Raw genomic sequence first — 21,814 nt, 5'->3', positions numbered from 1 at the left:
TACTAACACTACACTGTCTACAGACTCTACACTAGCACTAGATAGATCCAGCAAGCAAGATCACAATCGAAACACAACGAAATCAGTATAGTAAACAACCTTGCGCGTTATCTCATGTATGTGAAAATGCAATTAAGCCACGCACTTAACCTGAGCTCAACATTGTCTATGCTGTTCTTCCTCATCAGCAATATCATCATGCTGTTCTTCCTCATCAGAGATATCAGCATGTTGCTCTTCCTCATCATCGGTATCAGCATGTTGTTCTTCCTCATCATCGGTATCAGCATGTTGTTCTTCCTCATCAGTGATATAAGCATGCTCTTCCTCCTCAGCGATATCATCATCATCATCATCATCATCGATATACAAACCAGTAAAGCTGACATTAACATTTCCAAGGCTAGGGCAGTGCCATTTAACCCAAGGTGGAGGCGGAAAGAACAACCCTCGATACATCTTATGGTCCTTGTTTGGATAGTCCATGAGACGCCTGACCTGCTTTTGTATGTTGAACACATGAAAATATTCATCATATGTTGGAAAAATGAGACTGTTGAGGTACTCTAGTCCCTTTGGCATAGGATTGCTATTTCCTTTACCATATCCCTCCACCTCTTCCCATGGCTGGATCTCAGGAAACCACCAACAAATCGTACTCGGCTTCCATTGTGGTAGATAATCTTTCAAAGATGGGATACCAAATGACCTCTCTTGATCAAGTCCAAATCCAAGGAAAAAAGCTCGATCACCCAAGTTTTTCAAACGCACCCACTCACATTCTGCTAGTCCAACTATGTCTACCATTATCCTTTCGCATTCCGTCGATGGTAAGATACAACTCCTCATTCGACGAAACCATCTTCAATTGCCGGAACTCATATGAAATCCCTTTGACTTCAATTTCTTCGTCCATTTGATTTTGTACCAAAAAATCAGGCCTATCTATGAACTGCATCGAAATCAATTTTTCTTGAGGATCGATTACTCCGATTTTCCATTTAGGACAATTACGCCCAATTAGTTTGAACAAGATTACATAGAACTTTCCATTATGAAAAGCCATATCAAGTAAAGTTCCCCAATGGCAAATCTCGATATCAATCCATTGTTTATCACCCAATCTCCATAACATCAACCCACAATGACCCATCACTAACACAGCATACTTATAACTCGAATTCAATGCCCACCCACCTGCAACTTGGAAGGATACACATTCAGGTCCGGTTTTAAGGTCCGATAATTGAACCAAGTACATGGGTCTATCAAGTTCAAGAAGCCAACAATCCAACAGATTGAGACCCAGTTTCCCAACAATGGGTGGATCCGAGTGAAAGTAGTCTAGCTTCAAGAGTTCATCAACCGGGTTAAGGAGGTGCCATTTGGAGGGTTCGAGTTCAATCATCTTGGCAATCCAAGCACCACCATCGACGCCGGAAGATGGGAGAGGAGAGAGAAAGTAGAACCGGGTTTCGAGGAGGAAAAGAGGGCGGTCTCCGTAAAGAGGGTGTGTTGGAGTCCTGAAACAGGGTCTTAGTTGGGAAGGAAATTCAGGGTTTGGAGAAAGAGTGGTTCGCCAAGAAGAGCAAACGGCGCGAAGACGGTGAAGGTCTGCTTTCAAACCATGGTGTTCGACGATGTGTAAGAGTATGTCTCTTGGAAGATTGCTCCATTTATCGACGCTTTTTTGCTTGCCGGAGTAAGGCCTTTGTGTTTCCATTCTTGATATTTGGAACAGAACAAGAAGTAGAAGAAAGAAATAGAACAGATGAGTAGAATAGAATGAGGCAGTGGACATTTTGTATTAATATATATAGAGAGAGAGAATAGAGATGTTGGGAAAAAAAGAATTAGATATATTTTGTAAAAAGAACTATCTTTATTTACGAATGTCCCAAGGATGTTGATTTCCACAAGTCTTTTTTTCTTTATGTTTAGTGCTTTTATTAGTTTGTATCCTTTAAACTTTGTAATTGCGCTTTATTTATGAAGTTCTCTAACTCTGTAGAGTATGTATATTGGAAGGAATAGAATATACAAGGGTATACACAAAAATTGACGAGGTTTTCACCTTATGTGGATCTTCATATCTAACCTTCGTTGAACTTATAAGTGGTTATACGTCTTGTAATATTTGATAAAGCGAATCTAATAAATTATAAATTAAATAGGTTGAGGGATTTATCAACTCTAATAAATTTATAATTATCCATTAATAATGTTGTCTAACCTTGTCCCATACCACATTAATTAATTTATTTATTTATTTTAAGAATTGGTTCATTTGAAAACATGTGTTTTTTACTTTTTTTCTTTTTTCTTCCTATATATATTGATACTTCTTCCTAACTTTGATGGTCAAATAATTTTTTTTTTGGATGGGATAGATGCATCAATAAGTTAATTTGTTAGTCTTAGTCTTTAATTGATAGTCTTTAAGAGCAATTTGGGTATGGTTAATAATTCTTATTTGTGGAGCATCAATTATCCTCCTCATCTAAGACATGAAGATATCTCTTGTAAGTAGACAATGTGAAAATTGAATATATCGCATTTATGAATTAGCAAGCCAAAGGCCCAATAGTATATTACTGATCAAATATATCAATTATCATAAGAGATATGTACAAAAAAATTTAAGAAAATTTGCACACTAGTGCATCCATCTATCCATCTTCATACCCATCATTTTTCTCTTCTTATGGGCTTGATGTTTGGCAGAAACCCTCATTTTTCTCTTGGCATTTTTGATAGGATTAATAACAGCCATGAGCTTCTCGTCTTGCTTCCTCTTGAACCTTTTCTCTCCAAGATCATGCCTCATCTGGTTGTAAACTTGTACAGAGTTCTAAGTACCAAGTTTTGCCTGTATCTTTTCATGAACTTTTTCTGCACGTTTCTTTACATCATCTGTATGGATGAAAAAAGGCATTTGAAGTTTTCAACTAAGAAAGGCAAAGCATAGAGAATATAATCTACCTTGGCTGCACTACAAATAAGCAAAAAAAAAAAAAAAAAAAAAAAAAAGAAGATTTCCCAGAAAGGAATAGCCAAAATGCACTTCAATGTCTTCAAAGGTAGCTTTATAGTATTAAAAAAAACGCAAAAATCGATGAAATTTAAAGATTATAATTAACGGTTTTTGCCCAATTTAGGTAAAAAAAATACAAAATAAACTGAATGTGTGAGGTATCCCACAAGATTATATAACTTGGTTTGGAACAAAAAAAATCCTATTCATTGGTATATTAAGGCTCGAAAATGAGTATTTTTCAATTATGTGGCGAAGACCAAAAAAGTCAAATTGACCGTTTAAAGGCAAATGGATGGTTCTAGCAACTCAAATGGCCTCTCGGTGTGTTATGGGGATGATTCTAGCCACCCAATGGCCTCTCGGGGTGTTTTTGGGTCCATGGGAGCAACTTCACATGTTTCATTTATGGGTCAAAAAAGTCCTAATTTGCCAAATTTGAAGGCTACTCTCGTTTTTTTTGCCAATTTCTGTATAATTATTTAAAATTGATCTAATTGCGTGCGTATTGGTGTCCAGTGTGGTCATATAAGTTGGTTCGAAATAAAACAAGTCTCACATATAAGGCCCGAGAATGAGTAATTTTCAATTATGTGACATGTACCTTAACAACTAAATTTACCGTTTAAAAGGCATAGTGGATTAGAAGATTCTTTTTTCGTTAGTATGAATTTATATTGGATTAGAAGAGAGATTTAGTGATTCAATTGCTTTAAATATGGAAAGCTTAAAGACCAAATATTAATTTTGTTTTCTTCCATTGTTTCATGAGATTAGTAACATTTTGTAGATTATTTTTCTTTTATTTTTGCAATTTTGTGAAAGTAAAACTAATCGAATTCTCATACTAGCGAAAAAAGATTAACTATTTAAAGTTATTATTGTTTTGATTTAATATAATTACAATGATTACATTTATTTTTGCACAATTGTTCCTACAATTTTTTTTTCCACTTTTGATGCAAATTACTTGAGCAACTCCAATAGTAAGCTAAATATCAAATCAACTTGTCATGCCACATAAGCTTTTAAGCTAATAATCATTCTAGCTAATTTGAATCCCAATGGCTAGCTAATAGCTTACTGTTTAAATTATTAATTAATTATTTTCATCTTAATTACTAGTTTTCCTTTTGGCAAGTTTTTTCTAAGCCAATTAGCTAATTTACTTGGCCAAACTAATTGCATATTTTACCTCTAATGGTCAAGCTAGTAGTATCGGTGATCAACATCGGTCCGCCCCACTAGCCCGACCTAAAAATAGGGCGGGTTTAAACAAGCCTTAACAGTATACGTTGTGTCCCAATCGGCCCGATTTTCAAATCACTTGTAGCTAGAAGGTATGAATAATCTATTTAAAATTGCATCCCCTATTATCTCGAGATTATATGACCCTGGGATGCATCCCCTATTATCTCGAGATTATATGACCCTGGGATGCATCCCCTATTATCTCGAGATTTTTCGACAACGGGTCCCGAAACCTCCAAAATTGTTCCAAAAAAGTGAATGATAGCCTTCAATTTTGGACAATTATGGACTTTTTTGGATCTGGAAAAAAATTGCAAAGACGGTTCCCATAATTCGGGACATTATCGAATATTAGATACATAATTGCAAACCTGGTATACATTATCGAATATCATGTAATTTGTGTTTTTAATGGACTTAACCAACTTATCAAAATTCAATGTATTTTTCTTTTTTTACACTCAAAAGGTCGAGTTTGAGTTCAAAAAGTAGATCATAATTCGTCTTTGAAAACTTATTTTTTCGGGTTTTGCCTAAAGTTTATTTTATCTACAAAAAAGTCAAATGAGTTAAATTAAACTTATCCATTGAAACGACTCGGTAAGAACCTGATTAGACTGATGGGAGTTGAGTTAGCAAGCTTGAAGTAGAGCTAACTAGCCTCCAATAACTGAGAAATTTTAGAGAGTTAGACAAATAAAAACAAAGAGAACGCAACTCCATGGACAACAAGATGCAGATAGACTTTTCTTATAGATGTACGATAAGCATGCTTGTATTAGTCGCATATCTCAGCAATAGTGTTCAATAAATAGGCAGAAAAAAGAAACTAAATAAATATTATCCTGGAAGAGTGTATCTAACAAAATCATTGTAAACCCTACTTTAATACTTCATGTTTGTCTATGCAAGTAAAAAGCATCATCTCCTCGACTTCTTGAATGTTTTACCACCGCCTTTGTTGCCTTTGCTCGTGTATTTTTCAAATTCCTCTCCATCATCATCTCCCCTGCCTTTTCTTTTATTCTTCCCGCCAGATTCCTTTATTTTCTGTGGATGCAAAAGCACAATATTAAAAACACCAACCTGAACTTAATGTAGACTTGTTAAAAGTAATTGTAAAAAATCCTGAATTTAATGTAGACCACGCTAGACAAGAAGCCACAAGATATGTAGTACGTATTAAAGATCCATTCAGAGCATAAAACCAATTTAAGCATCAAGATGGAGCATAGCAATGCTACAGAAGGATCTTTTGCTTATGCCAATAGCAAGGTTCACAGAAGGTCAAACACCACATCTAACAAAATAAAGTCAACGAGTATACAAGGCAGCAGGCAATGTACAGGGACCATGAATGTAAATTCAACCTAGTCACAAACTCATTAAAGTCAATGTAATCAGAAGATCAAAAATGTATTATGTTAGATTTATTCTAGCTTGACACAAACAAGAAGGCAAACAGAGAATAATCTAAATCACAAAGGAAACTGTAAACCTAACTCATAAGAACACAATAGATTTTAAGCTAATATACCATATATGATATCCTTTTTGCCTCATTAACACGTTCAGACAGGACCAGTGCTTCGGCTTCCTCAGCTGGATGTTTCGGTAACTTTTTGCCTGTATCTCAGATAATAAATGAAGGGCTCAAAGAAAACAAATCAATTCTATCATGAACACGAAATGCTGCTCACCTATCAACTTCTCTATCCGGATATAATCCTCAACCTCATACTGATTTACTAATGAGATGGCTACCCCTGACCTTCCAGCACGAGCTGTTCTCCCTACCCGATGTATGTAATTCTGAAACCATAATGACATGTCAAATGAATACAATGGAAGCATACTAACTTAACCACGGTCACAAGACTCACAACACATGCCTTAAGCACAAGAACAACTTGTCCTCTCTGTATTACTTCAAATTGAACTTTGCTCACTGTCAGTAAGCACTTTCACAGTTTCACTTAGGGAACAAATGAAATGTTTTCATCCAGTATACATTGGAAGCAATAAGCAAACCAAGTTCTCAGATGACTAGCTAATCTGCAGGAGCAGCAAAAACTGACCTTAGGGTCACTGGGAATTTCATAATTTATCACCATATCCACCGAAGGAATATCGAGCCCTCTACTAGCTACATCAGTGCAAATGAGGATATTGCAATCGCCAGATTTGAACTTGTTCAGCGCCCCGAGTCGTTTTGCCTACCAAACAAGGCAAGGTTATTTCAGAATCAAGCACATACACAATAAGATTCAACTAGAAGGTCAACAATCTACATATTAGGCTTCATATATAAAATGTGTAAAAAAAATGTCAGAAAAAATGTATGGTGATATATGAAAGCAAACCTGAGACATGTGCCCATTGATGGGAACAGCCCTAAAACCAAGGTTACGAAGCATGAGTGCTAGCAGATTAGTTGCATCACATGTACGAGTGAAAACCATAGTGCTTCCAGGTGTATCCGTCAATATATATACAAAATAGTAATCCTGAGAAATATGAAAGTACAGCAAAGAATAAAACTTCATAGAAATCTCAAATAATATGATATATCACTAAAAAAGACTACAAAGTCCGAGAGCATATATGTTAGTACGGTGGTTGATGTTGCAATATCCTACAAGCATGTGTTTATCATGATAGATACTATGGGTTTTGGTTTGGATCATAACGGGAAGTCTCATCTTGTTTCCACACTTTCAAAGTGCCTTGTAGAAGGGAATGGAAAGACTTGTTACTTGTGTTTATCCTTTAATACTTTGCTTGGCCTAATGGTTCTGGTTTGTGTTAGCTAGTTATTTGGGCTGATCGGGTTCATTAACTAAGCTAATTAGGCAGCTTAGCTTGGGCTCTAAGTTTAGTTAGGCTCCAAAACTTCGTTGTTTCCTATTCCTAGTTGGGGTAAGGAGGATATATTATTCGGTTATAACTTATTAGTAAAGATAACAACACTAATTAGAAGATGGACAATAAGAATTGAGTTTGGGTGCATAGCTTTTTGCTATAATATTGAGAATTGAACTCAGAAGTAAATTCAGAGTTAAATGCTGTCTCACAAGAGATTCAGAGGGGTTAAAATATTATTATCCTGAAAATTATCCAAGGAGCATCAAGTTTCATATCAGTATACACACTGAAATCTTATTAATGCTCTGCGGCTTAGCGCTCCAATAAATGAGTAAAACATAATTATAAGGAAAAGTGAAAGAATCAAAGAAGACATACAAATGGGATCTCAAGTCCACAAAGCAGCAAAATGATTTTATATCGTATCTATCTATAGCTTCAGTTTAAAATCAATTGTGAATAGAACATCACAACATACAAGAGAACACAGATAACTAGCCAGAAGTACACAAAATAGAATGCATCAACATGATACACCTGAAATTTAGAATACTTGTAAGCAAAGCACAACCGTCACCAACAAATTAAGCATAGGAAATCTAAAGCTGAAACATCTATCTAAGAAAAAAATAATTCCTGAGCAAATCACTGAATTGGAATAAAAAATTTGGGAACTTTTCACACTGGTATTGCAAAAGCCACTTCAGTTTTTTTGTATTATTACAGTCAAGTGAATAAATTTTTTTTCCCATTGACTTGAGAAAGCATTTGTGCCTCCCAAGACTTTTATAGTCCTACTTTCATTTTATAACCATTGTTAGGCTTGGGTATGAGTATTGGTAAAGGCTTTTGATAAACTTAAAAAATGGAACATGAAGGCAGGCCTAATGGATAAGCATTCTCAAATCTCAAACCAAAGAGGACAAGGCTAAAGGAACGGCATGAAAAAAAAAAAAAAAAAAAAAAAAAAACATGCTAGATTGAGATGAAGGACTCAAAAGAGTTTGGGTGTGACCAGGCACCAGGGAACAACAAAACGTCAAAATGAAGGGTGGTGATTTTCAACAATAGAAATAGGCAACTAAATATAGGAGTTGCCTTCCCTACGACGAAGGGCTAACTGGGGCATGATTTTTTTATTTTTTCCCGGAACAAAGGATAAAACCTTGGTATTTATTTAGAGACTAAATGTGAGAATAAGAAAGAAGATGAAGTTTGATTGATAAAATCTGGAAAACAACAATATTAAAGGATGTTCAAGCATTTAAGATGCTTGATTCTCTCCCAAATTCCCAATTAACAATCTAAAAGCTAACTTCATCAATATCAACATGCCCTCCCTCTCTCTAATCTGCTATATTTAGAGAGCTTTTCCTCTAGCTACCCAGCTAGCATATTATTCAAGTCACTAATAACCGAATCATAATGCAACTGCCTGAAGTGCCCCTTCCCCTTCTACTGATGCTTAGTATTGTACTGGAGTTCTTAGGCCTAAGTTGAATCAGCATACGTCTAGGGTTTCTCACGTTTGAACTTGTAGATTGTTGTAGAGGAAAAACCCTCTTTGTTTATAGTTTGCGCCTATAATTATGCAATAGTACAGTATCTCCGAAAAATAATTATAAACAATTTAAAGATGAAGCAAAAATCATGATTACATAAATCGCGATATCCACAATTCTTCACGCTGGCTATAAAACTAATTCAAGTCTTCCATTTTTTTCTCAGGCAATTCTTCCTCAATTTTATTCTTTCACCTAATAATATAGATCAACATATCACACTAAGACACCGTGAAAATCAAATTTTCCAATCATAGATGGTAAAAGTCACAGCAACAAGCCAACAAGGTATTTCACTAATATCAGTGTCAGAAACTACATTCATAACACAGGGTCCGAACACAGCAATAAGAGGAACCATGTAGAGGAACAAACCTTGTATTTATCAGCAATAAAAAGATATAGCTGCTTCAAAGTGTCAACTGTAGAATATTTTGAGTCTGACTCGATCTGGAAGAGATAAATATATCAATAGGGAAAATAGAAGAAACATATAAGTTAAAAGAGAGGAAATATGACACAGCACATCGAAACCTTACCTTCACTGGGTTCCTTAAACAAGCCCTTTGGAGCTTCTTGACCTGCAAAGAAAATAAATTAAATATACCCCTCTTCTTATCGGAAAATATCAGCTTCAATAGCTAATACAATTTTTTTAAAAGATACTAGCTACAAATACCCAAAGAGAAGGAGAAAACAAAACAGGTCAAAGCCATGTCAACTATCTGGAAAAACTTGTGATGAACAAAAGTAGATTAATGTCATAAATGAAAGCTTCACACAGAATGGGAAAAGATCAGAAACAATCATATTACATGCTAACCTTTTTGGTCATAGTGGCAGAAAACAAGTAAGTCCTTCTCTCAACAGGAATAACTTTTAAAATGTCATCAAGTGCTTTTTCAAAGTCCTGATTCAACAATCTATCAGCCTCATCCAATACCTGCACATTAATTAAAGTAATTATTAGTAGCTCATAAGATCAAAGCGGGTTGGTTGAAATGTAAGAGTGCGACAGGTTTTTTATGTGATCCTGGCATACCCCATAGATTAAAGGGAAAATTCTACCGAACGGCAATAAGGCCTGCTTTGGGTCGTAAAGGATTGCCATGTGCATAAGATGAATGTAGCGGAGATGCATGCTATGAATGTGTGGCCATACAAGAAAGAATCGGTTGAGAAATGAGATAATTAGGAAGAAAGTAGGGGTCACATAGATTGAGTACAAGATGAAGGAGAATCACTTAAGATGGTTTGGCCATGCAAGGAGGAAACCAAGTGACACTTCGTAAAGAGGCATGAAAATTTGCAAAGTGTTGGGAGAGCGAGAGGTAGAGGAAGACCTAAGAAAACTTAGAGAAGGGTGATTGAGAGTGACATGAGTGTTTTGGGGATTGAGGGAAATATAGTGTTAGATAGGGCGGTGTGGAAGGAGAAAATTCACGTCAACGACGTGTCGTGCTTATATATATACTTTCTAAATTTATTTTTGTATTTAATTTTATTATTTTATCCCACTAATGCTTTATGAACTTTATTGTTTTCCTTTTGAAAATTTCTCTCAAACCTTTCCATTTTTTACTCCAGCGTTTTAACTTTTAACCACTACTTTAAAACTTTCTTCAAGTTTATTCTTCTCAATACTTTGGTTTTCTTTTAAAACTCCCTTTATTTTTATGGATGCTCTTTCTTTTGCTCACTTTACTCACCTTTTTCAAACCCTTTTAAATGATTATCTTGTTATGTCCCTTTCTTTATATCGTATGATTTCTTATGACGATTCATGTTGGCCGACCCCAAATCATTTTGGGACTAAGGCTTTGTTGTTGTATTAGTAGAAAAATCAACTAGCAAAGAAACCTACAAGTATAAAAAGACATGTACATAAATGGAACTAGCACCTAGAAAATAAGTACATACTTATGAGCTACAAAATTAAAAAAGAAACAATTATCCTTTGCCACGGATCAACAAGATTCTCAAGCAAACTGATGCCGTTTCTAGAATAAGGTAAAGGTGTAAATTGCGATTTACATATTATACCCGCCTACAAATTCAACAACTCTTGGTTCCCATTTTATATTTCTTAGAATCAATGGGAAGAATCTTTCATCTCCAACCAATAGGAAAAAAAAAATAATAAATATAAAATTAAAAAAACAAAAATGCATTTGACCACAGCACCAAATTCTTTACAAAATGACTACAAACTATTTTCACTTTCTTGTATTGATCATTTATATACTCAGACATGAACTTTTTTCTTGTTGCAATAGACTTGATATCTCCACAATCTAACATTCCAGAAAGCTTAAACATAATTTCAAATGTCAAGGATTCAAAGTTCTAAACTTTTAACTTTTTTTTTCTAACGTTGACAACTATACATTTAGAAGCTAATAGATGGGCAACACCATGTCATCACCAATCCTGCCTTTAAAAATACTCTGTCAAGAGTACATCTGAAGAGTCTTTGTTAAACAAATAATATTACACCATTTGGAGGGGGATGGGGGGTCAAAGTTTTTTTTTTTTTTTTTTTTTCCTTCTTTTGAATCAATAAAACCAGAAGAACAAAAAAAAATATTCCAAATGTCCTCTAAAATTAGTTCCAATGTAAGTTCAGGAAAGTATCTTATGGGAGTAAAGGAGTTCTGAGCTTCAAACTAGATAATTAGAATAGATATCACCAAATACTTCTCAAAGTAAAAATTAAAGCCAAATACAACAGTAGGAATGTTGTAGCCAGAAGTAGTATTCAAGTAGCTTTAAGAGCTCAAGCTCAAAGTGAGTAATTAATGGAAATAAGCTTGAATTTGTCTCCAAGAGTCCAAGTCTAGTCAAGTTAAGCCAGCTTGAGATCGACATGGCTTTTTTTATCAACTATACTTAACATAAAATTTGGCAGTGGAAAAAAAAGGATTTAGCATAGAAGGTTGCTTTCGATCCACACAATGTGGTATATCCCGTGAAACATCTTGAAGACTCAATACTTAAATCCAAGGAAAAACTCTTTGTTTCTTTACAAACACCCAACTTACTTTTTGCATCAATCCATAGAGTATCCTTAACAAACTTTTTGGTCAACACCCCACGCATTTCTTCTTAGTAAAATATGTAAAGCATGATTTCTATTGTCTTGGTTTTAGAATGTATTTTTGACTAAAAATCAATAGAATATCAAATTAATATTTTAGAGAAGGGCAAAGGTGGAAACAAAACAAGGAAAGATCCAGCAGAACCAGGTTGCCTTGTCCAGCTTTGTTTAAGGGAGACTAGGGGCAATTGTTTTGGGGGTTTCAAAAATGAGAAAGGGAAACATCCTTACTTAGACTCTTCATATTACACCCATGTTAGCTACTCGACACTCAAACACGGCTAGGACGCATCAACCCTTCATTATTGAACTTTTCATGAAAAACACTCACATAATAGCCTAGTAGCCTAGTCAGACACTTAGACACGTACTTCTTCCTTTCTTCTTCCATAGTTCCATCCTTTTCTTGTTTCCTTTCCCTTTTCTTTGTACAAAACAAACACCCCATAGGAGTAATTTTAAAAAAAAAAAAAATCTATTTTCATTTGGTTTTGCTCCACTCTTTTTCTTGCATTAGGTGTTTGGGGGTGGGTTATGAACGCTTGATTTGTTCATGTTAAGCTTTTGTATTATTTTATTGATGCTTTTTAATATGACAAGCGCCTGATTTGAATCGCCATTAATTAATCCTTATTAAAGTTGAAATTATCTTAAGTTATCTTATAGCTTGAGAACATCATAATTGTATGCCCCGCTATCTCCACGCTAATTTAGGTTGATGCCCTGCTGACTTACCCATGCAACTTCTTATCCCCCCTTACCCTGGGCCCCCAAAAAAAAATGTATACCATTTTTAAAAGTTAAAACATGGGTCTAAAGTACCATTTAGGCGCCTTGGAACTGTACATTTAAACCCGTCCAAGCACGGTTACATTAAGCAAAAACTGAATCAAATAAGGAAACTTTAAGTATACTCTAGAAGTCTAAAGCACCAATTAGTCACCTAACAACAGATAGTACTTAAGCCTTTAAGCAACCTGAATGCAAAAACAATAACACAGAGCTGCAACTTATCCCCTAGTAAGCTATCCACAAGACAGATTGTTTAGAAGTATTTTGCACATCCTCTATCTCAAATCAATCAATCAATCAATCAAAGCCTTAATCCCATGAGTTGGGTAGGCTACATGAACCAAATTTGATTATTCCGTGTGGTCATCCACAAAATCTTCCTCCTCCCACCCTTACGATCCAAAACCTCATCCTTAAGCAACCATATACTTCATATCCTTCTTAACTCCTTCTAACCAAGTCATTTTTGTCCCCCTCTCCCTCGTTTAACCCCTCCATGGTCCCACTATTCCACTCTTTGCACTGGTGCACCCTCGGGTCTCCGTCTTACATGCCCAAACCAACCAAACGATTTTCCCTTAGTTTGTCTACAATGCCTGTCACACCTACTTTCTTGCGATTAACATCATTCTTGATTCTATCCCTTAGAGTGTTTCGACACACCCACCTTAACATGCTCATTTTTGTAACCTCCATCTTTTTATTGTGCTCCTTAGAAGCCCAACATTTTGTACCATAGCCTTAACATCCCCTATCTCAAATATGAGCTAAAAATATTTTGAAAATTGAGTGGGAAAACCCTTTTTAATGACGGTAGATATGACCATTCACTTCAGAGATAACCCTAGCAGTCAATAAGAAAAAATCAAAAAAAAAAAAAGAAAAAGGAAACTCCTAAATGTTTGATTAGAATATTAGATAGATATTAAGACATAAGGAAAGAAAAAATTTGTACAGGCAGTTTAATAAATCTAGCGGCCCAGTTTGGTGTGGTTTTCTGCAATCAACTTGTAAATGACTGAGGTTCTGTCTTAAAGGCCAATACGGATAAACTAGAATTACATTTACGAAACAGAAGCCCATTATCTTCACCTTATATTTAAGGCTCTAAATTCTGTTTACTAATTAAAACAAACTTATACTGATTCATTGTTGTATATGTTACATGTGAAAGTACAACACCTGATAAAACCAAAGTCATTCAGCTAAGCAGGAATTACACAAACAAAAAAATTAAAGAGAACAATGAATACAGCATTCCAAAGAAAGAAACATAGGAAATATTAGCAGCGAAAAATACCAGATATTTCAAGGGACGAAGTGAAAACCCCTTGGTATTTGTCAAATGATCCATAAGGCGTCCAGGTGTTCCTACCTATAGAAAAGTAATAATAAAGGATAAAGAAGACATAACAGCAAGAAAAACTAACCCAGGACAGTATCACATTTAAGGATGCTTCTAAACACCTCTACATAATTTTTAAATGCACAGACACACACACTTATATACTTGTATATACTTGTATAACTTCCACATAAGTTCTACATGCAATATGCACAGGTATACTCCACTAGTTACTGGTAATGTAGCACCTATAACATTAGATTCATAAGAAAGGAAAGTTTCATTTATACAATAATTTATTCAAAATCCTTAGAACCACTCAAATCAAGTATTACAATAAACAAATAAATAAACAAAAGTGAATGATCACGTACTACAATGTGAGGCCGTCTTGCAAGAGCAATCTGTTGCTGGTTCATGTCCACTCCCCCAACAAGCTATAAAAGATATAACACAGTCAGCAATCATGGTACTTGCTTTATAAAAATTTAAAAATAAAAATATCATATAACTCACTAAGAAAAAGGCAACTACTTTCAGTCATTCATCTAATATTAAAATGTGAAAAACAAATATAGCTCCGAGAAGTAGAGCAGTATTGCACACAAAGGCATGAAAGCAATCAGCTCATTAAAAAAACTTACCACTGCTGTTCTTAATCCAATGCTAGCTCCTAACGCTTCAAATTGTTCGGCAATTTGGATTGCAAGCTCCCTAGTGTAACAAAACAGCCAAAAATAAGCAAAAGGATAATTCTAGAGCCATCATAAGCTCATCCAATGGAAATGCATTACTGAGCGAGAACAAACTAGGGCCAAAATTCCCGGTGTTAGATATCCTAACAGAAAACAAACATAGCCTTTGTCATAAACACATACTAGTAAAAATGAAACATATAGAAACAATAACTACTGCAATGACTCCTCAAGGCTTCCTTAGATAGTGGAGTATATACTGGATCAAGTTTACGTAGTCTTATGACAGAAGATGTAAGTTACTCAAATTGACAGTAACGACATATACTATCAAACATGAACGTGCAATTTTGCAGAAACGACATAACGAAACAGTTGGTAATAAGACAAACTAAAGGGAACTCAACAATTAAACACTCAAGCATTAAACCAAAAATCGACAACTCCAATAGCCAAAAGCTCACCGAGTGGGCAAAAGCACGCAACCGAAGAATGGCTGAGGTGATTTGGCTTCCAGTAAAGCCTGAATTATTGGCAATGCAAAAGCCCCAGTTTTACCAGACCCAGTTTGAGCAAGTCCAATTATATCCTTGCCTATTCGAAAATCAACAATTGTAAATCAACAAAAATTATAAGAATTAAACAGATACTTTAATTAAATTAACAGAAACTCAAACAATTAATCAATTAACAGAAACTCAAACAATTAATCAATTAACAGAAGCTCAAACAATTAATAGGATAATTATGATAAATTAACAGAATTCAAACAATTAATCATATAATTATGATAAATTAACAGGAATTCAAAACAAGTAAAAAAAACCTGCAAGAGCATGAGGAATGGAATCAGCTTGAATTTTAGTAGGAGCAGTCCATCCTAATTTGTCACAAGCTTCAACTAAAAGATCGCAAATATTTAGGTCTTTGAATGATTTCACTTCTTCTCGGTTATCTTCCTCCATTTTTGTTAATGGCAAACTGCAAACAGAAGAGAATTCGCAACAGCAAATAATTGACAATTATTAGGGAAGAAAACGCCCTTATTCAAAATCCAGTAAAATAGGGAGTAAATGAATTCAGCACCAAAATAAAAATTCAATCTATGATATGAAATAGGCTAAATGTTAAACAACGCTCCACTCAAATCTCATCACCCTGATGCAAGTCAGATTAAGCAGAAACCTGTAATTAATCTGCTCCTCAATATTACAAGTGTAAGAATTGGATCATTACAGGGTCATGGAAGGCGAAGGCCATGACCAAGAGAAACACAAAAAAGCACGCAATCAGCAACGCTGAGTACATACAAGCTACGAATATAATAAAAAGCCTTAGCATGATACTAACAAGCATTTCATACATTCACAATATAATCATCGACTCGAACACCTGACTCAATTATTACTTATTACGAAGTTTTCTCTAGATAGCATTGATCACTTCATTAATTTGATTTGGATTAAGCAATAGACCAGGTTGTCCCCCCGTGCTCTATTCCAGAACATTAATAAAGAAAACCCTATGCCTCCTTTCGGAAGACATTAATAAACATCCAATGGCAGACGGGCGCGACTCTGTGGCCATAGCTAGTATGAGATCTCATCTAACTCATTATAATTTTAAAAGAATTTAAAACAAGAGACTCGTAGATCAGACGGCCTCTGAAAAGTGTACGACTAATACCCCGTGAACCCCAAACCCCTGTTTGTCATTACTCTAGATGTGCACGAATCCAGAGTTTTATTGCTCATCCTTCTTGCACTTTACGTGATTTACCAGTTTAAACTTGGTGTTGACTCAATTGCAAAACAACACAACCAGCCATACATCAATCATTCAAATCATTCAAGTTTCTTGTTAAATTCTTAATTTATTAGTGACAAGTAACATTTATTATTGAATCCTTTAACTATCTCGGTGTATAAACACCTCAAGTGCATAAGACACCTCATATCCACATGTCTGATTAGACTTTAACTCTTTCTTTACTCATTCCAATTCAATACAATTTGATAAGTAGTTAAAACAATTCATTCCATATATATATACTTGTAGCTTTGTTTCTAAGCTCTCTTTGCAAAATATTGCATAAATAATGCTCAATAGGAAACATCAATGCAATTTCTCATACATGAATTAAAGCAATCATTACATTTATCAACAATCAACTTATTACCAAACAATTTCAACCAATCCACAAGTCTCCTAACATGATTCTAGGTCTTTTCCAAGTCCTTAAACATGCTTCTAAAGTCAAGGTTCTTCGTATACTTGTACGTACCTTGAGTACACAAATTGATTGGCCACTTTAAGACTAGAAGTCACCCTCTACGAAGTCCTCTCCTAGACAGAACAACAATAGCTCAATTAATACCCAAGCAACATATATTACAGCAATACTAAACTATTTTAAAATCTTTTAAATTATTGAAATAATGTTCTTAAATTATTCCTAATAGCCAAAGTTAATAATTTAGTACTTGAACTATGAGTTTATATGCTAAAATCATAAAAATATGGCTTATAGCAAAAATTTCAGCAACTTTAAAGTGATGTTATAAATCTGAAAATTTGTTTTAAGCATGTAAAACAATCTCGCAAACATTTTCACTTGAAACAATCATTATATAGTACGTTAGTATGTTGAGAACTTGAAAATCCATTGTAAAACCATGATTTAAAGCTATTTAAACTAAGATTAAAATCTGAAAATTTAGTTTAATAGTAAAGTGTATGAATACAACAATCTAAACTTGAAATATATAATTATAATTTAATTAGTTTCATAAAAACTCAATTAAACCTTCGATAAAAATAAAAAACTGCACGAAAACCATACTTAGAAGCTGAATTGAGAGGGCGGTGCTCAGTTTTGATTAGAACATCATTTACACACGAAAAACACTATTTTTTTGCGAAAATCAGACGAGTTACAGTCAAAATGCGATTAAAACGTGATTAAGAAATTTTACGAACGGAAATTCAGAAATTAGTTACGAAAAAATATGAAGCTGTTGAATTAAACATCATCATATTCGTAGTAAAATCACAACAAAATCATGCTTAAATTGAATAACTTTAGCAACACGTTATTAAACCCTAAAATCATGAAAATAAACATTTAAACTTAACTAAATAAATCTGAAAATCAATTTCATAATTTAAACATCATAAAACTCATAAATTTACAACCTTTCCCAAATCTATTTACATGATTAAATCATAATAACAACAATTTAAATTCAAGATTAAAATAAAGATTAAAACTTTAACAATAAAACAATACAAGAGAGAAGGACAATGGACCGGTGGTCCGGTGGCTGGGCAACGGTGGCAGCAGGTGGAAACTCCGGCTGAGGCAGGCGGCAGTGGGGCAGCAGCAGCAACGAAGGCAGCAGAATTTTTAATTTTTTTTAATTTTTTTTTTTTGTGTGAATGTCGTGAATGTAGAGAGGAAGCGAGGAAAAAAAAAACACTGAAATCAATTTATGTGAGGGTTTTGGGAGGGGAAATAAGAAGTTTACTTAATTAAAATGGGAATATGGGCTTAAGGGTTTGTTTTTTTTTTTTTTTTTTTTGGAGTTAGAATGGTAGTCATGGCCCAAAGTGAGTAAAATGCTATTGAAATATAAGTTATCGTTTTTATGCTTGTCAAATCTTTTAAAAAAAAAGAAAATATTTATGCAAGTATAAAATTATTATAAAATATTTGTATTCATAAAAATATATAATTATTATTTACTTAAGAAAAATATGGGGGATTATAGGTTAGGACCCGTCGGGTCCAGACCCAGAACTGGTCCCACCGGTTCCGGGACCAGGTCCAAAATTTCGGATCCGGTTGTAACCGGTTCCGGTTCCAAATTCTAAAATTTTGTACCTGGTACCCGGTAATATATGATATAGTATGTAGATTGTTTGTGTTTTAAAGATTTTAAAGAGTTACAGCCCATTTTAATTTCCAAGCCCAATTGCTTATAAAACTCTCAACCCACTATCAAACAAAACCCTACTCTAACCGGTTACCCAACATATATTGTACAAAATATATTTTAAAAAACAAAAATATGCTAATAAAAAAAAATATTAATATTAATATAATTAAAATAGCTTAATGTATATAAAAATATAAGTATTAAACGCCAAAAGTAAAAATAAACCAAAAAAGTATTATAATTTGGATTATATTTCAACACTTATATATATAAGTGGGTACCCGGAATCGGAACCGGTACCCGGTGGAACCAATTCCAATTCCTAAATTTTAGGACCCGGTTGTACTGGTTCCAATTCCGGTTCCAAATTTTAGGACCCGGTCCCAACCAATTTCGGGTCCGGATCCTAAAATTTTGACCGGGTACCCGGTTTGCTCACCCATAATCTTGCTACAAGATGTCGTAATTCTTGTCCTTCTAATATGAGAAGAAATAGAAGCATTAAAAACTCTCACATAGAATGTTAATATCATCATAAATTAATCAAATTGGCGAGCAACCATTGAGCCGTTCTTTGGATTTTTTTCCAAAGTAAGTTTTATTACAAACGTTGTCTCAGACGGCGTTTTTTCATTACTTTTTTAAAAAAAATCGTAATTTTTTATTAAAAAAAAATAATAAACATATTCTACTATTGCAATTTAGCTTCTTACGAGTCGTTTAAAATTGATGATTCAAAGTTAGTTCCTATAGTTTATGAACATTACTAATAAAATCAGTAGGTCAGTGGAGTAAATCAGAGGGCATGTTTACCCACTTAGTATTAGTACTTCCTCTGTTTATGGCATTATTATTATACATGAATTAGGTAAGTAGTGTGGGGAGTTTTACTTAGTCTAAGTAATGTGGGGAGTTTTACTTAGTCTAAGTCTTGTTTTGTTTACATTCATTGCTACTATTTAGAGGGTAGTTAGGTGAGTAGTGGTTTCCTAATATTTAGCTTTGTTTGTTTTATCATTAGCTTATTTAAAGGAACATATGTATTTCATTTTTATCAAGAAATTAATATCAACTCCCTTTTTAGAATGCCTTGAGCCAAGTCTATGAGGAAGATGCTATAGTCCAACATGTCTTCTTTTTAAGACATTTTGTAATAAAGCACAGCATGCTCTGTGTTATGTTCTGATTCTGAAATTATCGTTCTCTGTCATTAGCTTTTTCTTGTTTTCTTCTAAATGTAATTGGGTCGCAAGCTCCTATGATGAATTCTTCTAGCTGCGTCCTTGACTCCCTTTTTTGTTTTGTGAAATCCATATTATTTTCTTGCCATTATTCGTATGTAATACCTTCTCCAATTTTCTGTAGGAACATATTAGATGCACTTAGCGGAATTTCAAGAAACAGTTTCTTAGCACCTAAAACAGGATCTCATGCATATAATAATATGAATCATAAGATTAAAATATTATACCTTTGATGCGTAATTTTCACAAGGCAAGAGGGTAGTTCTTCCGGTTAATTAGAGATCTTTAGAACGTCAATTGCCGTTCCTCTAATGTTGGTCCACGAGTAATGAATGAATCTCCACGTATGCTAGTACGAAATAAGGAACAATTCCTTATTGCTTTTGTTGGTGATGTGAATCGAGTCCCCTTCCTTATAACTATTATTTTTCTTTATTTAGGTACTCTCTTGGTTTTACCTTACTCTTAAAGTAGGGGTTTTACAAGTGAGTTTTTAATAATGTTTTTATTATTTTCTTAGTAGTAGTTATGGGGCCTTGGGCTTCCAAAGTTGTGTTAATTAATTAGTGGGCTCTCTTGGTTCATTAATTAATTATTAGGGCTTTTTATTTAGTTTGCTTGCAGGGCAAGTAGGATAGATTTATTTTTCCTATATATACTAGTTGTATGTCAATTATTTTAGGAGGATGTTTTATGAATTATAATTTGAGATTATTGAGCTTTTGCTTGAAGAGAACTTTGTTAAGGTTCAAACTAGTTGTTAACTAGGGTTTTGGGATCGTTACTCCTAAAATCAAACTTAGAAGTCGTTGCCTTCTAAGACTATCTTTCAAATTTCCACCATTAAAATCACTCAAATCCTTCCATCAAATATAAACCGTCAAAATACACATCAAATTGGTATCAAGAGCTTAGGTTTGTGAGCCCTCACGACTTACACGATCTTGGTAATTAGAACAATTTTTGGTTGCTTTTCAAGTATTACGGGTGATTTGCAATTAGATTACGGTAGTGTACTTTGTCTTCGAATCTGGAAGTAAGCATTACGTAGTACTAGAGGTACGTAATTCTAGAGTTTTAGTTGGTGAATTTGTCTCTTAGTGCATATTAATTTCTTGATTTACTTGCTGCAAATCATCAAGTTGGTGGAGATAGTGCAACTAATACTTTTGTGCATTCATATTTCGGTACACAGATACACACAAATAAATTTTAGGTATTGATGAATTATTTAAAAAAAAAAAAAGAATCCCCTGCTAATACAAAATTAGAGTGTTGCGCGAGAGTTGTTATTCCTTGTCCAAATTATTATAAAGGTTTTGTTAGACTAATTTGAGGTTTTTGTCTTAAAATACGGAGGAATAATTTGCTGAAAATTATTTCGACATCATGAGTACTTTAACAAAGGAAGATCTTGATATTATGCTTGTTGATATGATGAGAAATTTTAATGCGAGTCTTGAACGAATGAATGAGAAAATTGAGAAGAGTACACAAGAAATTGCTCAAACCAATCAAAGGGTTGAAACTTTGTCTACTCAAGTGATTGGGGAAGGAAGAATAATCAACAACGAACAACCTAGGGGAATCATGAGAAATTTTCCAATTGACAATGATCGAGATTTGAAGTTGTTGGAACTTCCGGAATTTACAGGTGATGGGGATGCCGAAGACTTTTTAGATTGGGTTCGTCAGATGGAAAAGGTCTTTGATTATAAAGGTTTTGATGAGCAAAAAGCCTACAAGGTTGCAAACCTAAAACTGACGAGATATGCTTCTCTATGGTTTGAGAATTTACGTGCCAAGAGATTGAGAGAAGATGAGCCACGAATTAATACTTGGAACGAGTTGAAGAGACAATTAAGGAAACGGTTCCTACCACGGGAATTTATCCAAGATCAATTCTTGAAGTTGAATCATCTTGAACAAAAGAATCTTAGTGTCGCTGAATACACTAAAGAGTTTGAGAAATTGTGCATGCTTTGTGATTT

General features: G+C 34.2%; 1 protein-coding gene across 2 annotated transcripts; it reads right to left on the bottom strand.

Moving 5' to 3' along the window:
- Positions 1-5,011: 5,011 nt before the first annotated feature.
- LOC110711606 (DEAD-box ATP-dependent RNA helicase 10-like) lies at positions 5,012-18,132 on the bottom strand. 2 transcript variants are annotated; one of them, XM_021890013.1, is made up of 15 exons: positions 17,931-18,132; positions 16,926-16,987; positions 15,468-15,622; positions 15,106-15,235; positions 14,591-14,660; positions 14,321-14,383; positions 13,902-13,976; positions 9,536-9,655; positions 9,252-9,293; positions 9,088-9,162; positions 6,649-6,792; positions 6,364-6,501; positions 5,986-6,097; positions 5,823-5,911; positions 5,012-5,335 (listed from the first exon to the last, which is right to left on the bottom strand). In XM_021890013.1, exons 3-15 carry the CDS (start codon positions 15,604-15,606, stop codon positions 5,207-5,209), a joined length of 1,326 nt encoding a protein of 441 aa, XP_021745705.1. In that variant the 5' UTR covers positions 15,607-15,622; positions 16,926-16,987; positions 17,931-18,132; the 3' UTR covers positions 5,012-5,206. The 2 variants fall into 2 exon arrangements, with proteins under 2 accessions (XP_021745705.1, XP_021745706.1); XM_021890014.1 differs by having other exon boundaries at positions 17,951-18,132.
- Positions 18,133-21,814: the final 3,682 nt, after the last annotated feature.

Source organism: Chenopodium quinoa, unplaced genomic scaffold, assembly GCF_001683475.1.
Source record: "Chenopodium quinoa cultivar QQ74 unplaced genomic scaffold, ASM168347v1, whole genome shotgun sequence".
NCBI lineage: Eukaryota > Viridiplantae > Streptophyta > Magnoliopsida > Caryophyllales > Amaranthaceae > Chenopodium > Chenopodium quinoa.
This window is presented reverse-complemented; position numbering and strand designations above follow the sequence as displayed.